Genomic DNA, 6161 nt, shown 5'->3' with positions numbered 1-6161 from the left:
CACGAGCGCTTGCTTACTCCCAGCTATATTATTTTCGGATAGTTACAGAACATATGCAGAATGCAGAATGCAGCTGCGGTCTAAAAGAAGATCAAAAGTTCACAAAATGCAGAATAGGTGTTGTGTACCGGCTTCCGTTAACCTGTGGCAAAATATACATAGGACAAACCATTCGGTGCATAAACACCCCTCTAAAAGAACATGAACGTTCTCTCGATAACGAAAACTATTCGCACTTGTCGAACCACTGTAATCTATGTCATTGTGATCCGCTATTTTTTGACACTGACATTTTGTTTTCAGATAAAAACAAACACGTGAAATCATAGAAGCGTCTCATATCAAAAAGTGCGCTGAAAGATGCATAAGCCAACCATCTTTTGCAATCACTGAAAATGAATTTGCTTTTTTTAAATACTGGTTGAACCTTCTTAATCTGTTTCTCTTTTACTGGCGACTCTTGTTGCACATGCTCAGCGCTGATAGCTGGGGTATATATGTTCTCTATCTTTCCGAAAATAAAATAGTTGTGAGTAAGCGCTCGTGTGTCCCCCTTCACTGTGCCCTCGTCAATTGTGCGCGCTAAATATTTTACTATGAATTCGTACCAACTCGCCCAACTGTCAGTTCTGCTGCAACTCATTATCCCCGCCACATCTGCAAATGCCATAGCTTATTTGAAGCATCCTTTTCTCCACAATCAATTCGGCTGCGGCTGAAGCTTCTGTGATCGGCCTCGCCTTTCGTTTCTTATCGTCCATCCTGCAGCCGCAAAGAAATTTTTTTTTGTCTTCACTGCATTCTTTCACGAGCCAGTGGAATCAGTAGCAAATCTGGGCCGCCCGCTACTTTCAGCGAGTAAGGGACATTCTCGAGAAAAACGGCTCCTAATACCTGAATATGTGGCGCGGCCTGTGAAAGGAGCACCCAGTCATTAAAAACCTCTTACCTCACAAAATCCCCTCAAGTCTTTCCATCGCTTGATGCACGCAGGGCTCAAATATCGAAAACATTCCGATCCGAATATATTTTATAAACTTTTCTTTAGTTCTCTGAGTGGGGCTTCGTTTACGTTATCGCCGCTTCGGTGGGTCGATAGCGGTGAATGATGAAGGAACATATTGTGCGAAACTGATCTTCGCAACACACTTGCCGATGTGACGGAGGCGGAATAGCAGCTGGCGGAATAGCGATTGTGCGTTCTTATTTATTTATTTATTTATTTATTTATTTATTTAAGCTCAGGATAGCATTGCAGAATTCCTCGCGACACGAAGACTGCGCTGATCACAGACCATACTCCTCACCGGAAAAAGTGTCTTGTGCTAAGCGAAGTCAGGGTGGGCCTGTGGCTCACAAACACAATCTTTATGCCCATGTGCGTCTCAATGTACCACTTGTTTCAACATCGGCCAACGTGTCAATGTGTGTCCCTTGGCTGACGCTTCGCGAGACGTGGTGTTAACACTTGCATCCCGACTAACGACCCGACCAAGCAACGCGAGAGTATGAAATCACAAGCTTCAACTGCGAGGGACAGCACGGCACTCGCAGCCTACGCTGCCCCAAGAAACAGAAGGCTGTCACGCTAAGGCGCTTCGCTACAGCAAAGAGACGACTGAAGACCTCCATCAAGGACTATGGCCAGGCCCACAAATGCCAGACATGCCAGAGTCAAATAACCAAAGGACTATGGCCAGGCCCACAAATGCCAGACATGCCAGAGTCAAATAACCAAACTACCCAATAGAAATATTTACCGCCCTTCCACTACTGCGAAGAGGCGTGCAAGCGAAGCTGGGGATCCGCGGCTCTTCATTGTCGTCATAGAGTTTCATACAATAATTATTGTAGGAAACTCTATGGTTGTCGTAACGCCTCCGTTTCACGCTCGCTCGCGGCGAGGTCGGCACAACGACGACGAGCCCATTCTCGAGCGAATTCCCGGCGGCGTTCATGAAACGCTACCTGTTCTTCAACCGAACGCACGACACGTGGCCCGCCACCGTTCGTTAAACGCAGCCTGCTCATCGGCAGAATGAACCAAACGCAGCCATCCCATCTGACTGCCAGGTCTGAACTGGCGGGAAACGGTGGGCGCGAGGCGAGCCAACATGATCGTACCCCTTGTATCCTCCGCAGGGAGGGGACGCCTGTGATTGGCTCCCGCCTTGCGCTGCGTCAACTTCTCCATGCATATTGTTATGGGGAGAAAAGACGCTTGACAATATATTTACAAGATGTATGCAACGGGCAGAAGACAGCCATACAAGATGGAGCTCATGCGCACTACTATCGGCGATCGTCGTCATCGTCACTTCTCTCATCATCGTTCGCTACTGCAGCGCCTCGTAGCAATATAAAACCCAGTGTTAAAGTGCGCGTCGATGAAACGACAGTGGCTGACTCATTTCGCCTCCGGCCACACTCCTGTACGGACGTAGAATACAGGGCTCCATCGGAGCGGTTACAGACAGTGGGTGGACAGTCGCGCTAGTTGCGGTATTGGCAATAAAACGTTCCCATTGCACTGATAGCCAAAGGGAAATTCAATACCTTCTTTCATATGTGGCTCTATGTTTTCCAATTACATAACGATGAAGTGAAGGGGTGCAATTATGTGTAGAAATAAAATGGTGTTTTGGCGATTTTTTTTTCTGCATCAGTCAGTTTGAGGTTATGGAGTTGAGGTTCCTGTTGTTGCGCTGCCCAGTTTATGCGAGCATAGTAATGCGCACGGCGATTTCACACGCTGATGTATCGGCCAATGACCGGAAACCAAGGACGCCCGTCCGTTCCGCGAAGAGGGGACGCGGAATACTCGACGCGTGGAAAGAAGTACGGCTTAGTAGTTGCGCCGTAGAGGAGCCGCCAAGTCTGCACCCTGGCTCGGAACAAAAAGGAAGACGGTCCGCACTGAATGGGAGCGTTCGGGGAGACGGGCGTGAATTTAAGACGTAGGATGTGCCTGAGGTGGCCGCCGCCGCTAACGCCCACGCACTTCCCACGTGTCCCGTTGACCTTCTCGACTTCACGACTGTACTTTGTTGGTGGGCCTCGCCGCCACACGGGGCAGCGTAGTCACGGAAAGTAGGACAGCAACACGCATCGGACGGAAGATCGCGCGTTTAAGTTTTTTTGCGCTTTCTCACATGTTTTGCAGAGAACATGCAAAAACGGCGGAATTAACATAGTGTACGAGAAACGCAATACATGCACCCTACTTGTACACATGACCAGACGGTGCGATAGAGCTGGTGCCGAATGCAGTGCGTGCGCGCTGTTGCTCTCATTTAAATTAAATTAAATTATGGGGTTTTACGTGCCAAAACCACTCTCTGATTATGAGGCACGCCGTAGTGGGGGACTCCTGAAATTTCGACCGCCTCGCGTTGCTTAACGTGCACCTAAATTCTAAGTGCACGGGTGTTTTCGCATTTCGCCCCCATCGAAACGCGGCCGCCGTGGCCGGGATTCGATCCCGCAACCTCGTGCTTAGCAGCCCAACACCGTAGCCACTAAGCAGCGACGGCGGGTTGCTCTCATTTGCCATCAAAAGATCTGAGTGGCGCTAAGGGTTTCGCCGCGTTAAGTAAGCTGCTGCGATAAAAACAGACAAAGAAAGATATGTGAAAAAAAATATATATGGTGCTACAAGGAAATGGAAACCGGGTCGGCAACATTCCACCTGGAAATGCTAACGCCAAGGCACCGCCGAGTTTGATGGTTATTCTTTGTTTTTGTATTACTCCTTTAGTTGCTGTATTAAGAACCGTCTCAAAATTATTCCAGTTGTTGAAGCATTATTTTTGGTACATTTTCGCGTCTTGAAGGGCTTATTATTGTGCAATTTGGGTACATTCTACTCTGACCATTATTCCTTTTAACGTATTTAACGCCTAGATCCACTTCTAAACGCCTCTTTCATTAGAATAGTGAGCCCTCCGCCACGCCAGCGCTGACTGCCGTCGAAGTGTGCTACGGCTGGTACATTCTCCCGCTAGTTTGCTGAGGCTTTTACTTGTGCATTTCATTCCGGGTATGTGTTCGTGTATGATGAGTAGCATTGTATGCATTCCAAGCAATGTTCTTTTTAGAAAGCGCGAAGCTTCGCGGAATGCGGTTGCGAAAGTGCGTTCTCCTTACGGATCCGCCATTCTGCCGTATCTTTAAGGCGAGAAACAGCATTGTTCACGTGTACGTCAGACGTACCTTGAGAAACGTCGCTTATGCTATGTCCGAATGGACATAGTAGGCGTTAGTAGGCATAGTAAACGGTAGGCGTTACCAAGCGCTTTTACACAATTGTAACCACGTGCTTCAAGATCCCCGACACGTCAGGATAATACTCGCAGTCGGAGAAAAATGTTACATTATTCATGCTAGAATTGGCCAATTGGGCTTGCTTTTATTGTTCACGCCCACATTTTGGCTCGCTATAAAAAACTACAGCCCTTCGTTTCGTTCATTGCGGTTCCGCAGTCCCAAGAGGCAGTATGAAGCTAGTACCTTTGCTGCTGGTGTCCTTTCTTTCCCTAGGCAAGCACCAGGTCACCGTGATGGGCCAACACAGCAGCACTAAGCAACAACCGGATTTCGAGACGGTATAATATTTTCATCATGCGTGCTTCCAATTCATGAGCAATTTTAACATTGCGCACTTTTCACAATCATAATCATTCTGTCTGATCTCTGATAAGATTCTCGAGAGAACAGGTTTCCTGTTATCTTAGTATAAATGATATCTTGCCCTTATTTGTTGGACTATTATAGTTCGAGAATCAGATCACATGGTGCTCTACATTGCCTTGCCACATGCAGCAGGCTCATAAGGCCCTAAAATCAGTAGAAACGCCCTTGTACATCTCATCAGCCCGTAAACCGTATATAAGCAGGGAGAAGCTGCTTCCATAATGCTGTATTGTATGCGAAGGTTTAAGGTTGTGAAGGTGTTCCTCATTTGCCTAATTATAATATGCCATAGCTTTCAATATAAATACAAGAAACTAAAACCGCCAAGAATTAATTTCTGCGCGAGATGTGCTCGTGTAAAGCGCCTCGGAGCAGCGGATGCCAACGGGTCTAAACCATGCGATAGTCTCGCCGAAAATCTCACAAGCTTAGTATTCCTATGATGTGCTTATTAGGTTACAAAATGAGCCACTGAGTTATTGTACTACTAAGCAAGCATTCTGCGTCACAGTTAAAATGTGCGTTTTTGGAGCAGTGTACATGTTAGACTTTCTTTTTGTGTTTTGATTCAGTTTACATTCCACATTGTTTTACTGCCAGAGTTGAAAACCTTGGAGCAATATTGTTTGTGATACATCAAGTTAGTCATTTATTCCAAATAATGAACACACTACCTCTCCGTAATGAAACTGCACAACAAAAAATAAATAAAGCTTTCAAATCCTTTCACATCCGGCAGACTTCATCATTAATCTAGTGACTCAGCGCAACCCCGAAGTGCAGCACGCCAAGCGCATGGCAACACGGAAACATAATCGTTTTGTTTGACGCATTTCACGTACCGAGATGCGTATATTACGGACCCATGCTTGTCAGGTGCTCCTGCTACAGTAAGCAGGGCGACGTCTGCTACGGGTGCGGGAGGCTGGGACACCTCGCCGACGTGTGCCCCATTGCCAATGACAATATTTGTCGCGGATGCGAACGCAACGCTCCGTCGCAGGACCATCGATGCGAGCCGCGGTGTCGACTCTGCGGCAAGGGAAACTTCACATGAGACCGCAGGTGCAAGGCGAGATAATAGACCCCATACATAGTCAAGCTTCGCCAAGTAGAGCGAAAAAGACAAGAAGAACAAGAAGCGGCCGCAGCGTACTGCAGCTGTTACAATAGAAGCAGCGACTGTAATGGCAGCGGAGGTTACTACCTCAATTATCCAGAGATAGACCGTCATTCAGTCGCCGATAACCGAAGAGGACGCTCGGCTAGCCACGGCGGGAAGGGCGGCGTGAGAAAATTCCGATCCCGATCCCGCTCTCACAACCGGGCACAGAGTCCGAGAAGCATGTCGATGGCGCGCGCTGGCACCGGTCCGTGTTCCCCAGCTGTCAGCCACATCAATCAACAAAGTCAGCAGCAGCAACAGCCGTGGCAGCTACAAGGTCACAGGAGCACTGGGCAACAGGTGA

At 47.8% G+C, this 6161-nt stretch overlaps 1 protein-coding gene across 1 annotated transcript in view; it reads left to right on the top strand.

The window, feature by feature from the left end:
- The first annotated feature begins 4483 nt into the window (after positions 1–4483).
- LOC142591113 (uncharacterized) overlaps positions 4484–6161 on the top strand; it is a 33965-nt gene continuing 32287 nt past the window's right edge. Inside the window, exon 1 of the mRNA XM_075703495.1 lies at positions 4484–4604. Within this exon, the coding sequence (XP_075559610.1) occupies positions 4497–4604 (108 nt within the window). The 5' untranslated portion in view covers positions 4484–4496. The remainder of the gene's footprint in view (positions 4605–6161) is intronic.

Source organism: Dermacentor variabilis, chromosome 8 (assembly GCF_050947875.1).
Source record: "Dermacentor variabilis isolate Ectoservices chromosome 8, ASM5094787v1, whole genome shotgun sequence".
Lineage (NCBI taxonomy): Eukaryota > Metazoa > Arthropoda > Arachnida > Ixodida > Ixodidae > Dermacentor > Dermacentor variabilis.
Note: the sequence above shows the minus strand (reverse complement) of the source record. Positions and strands in the feature narration are given on the sequence as shown.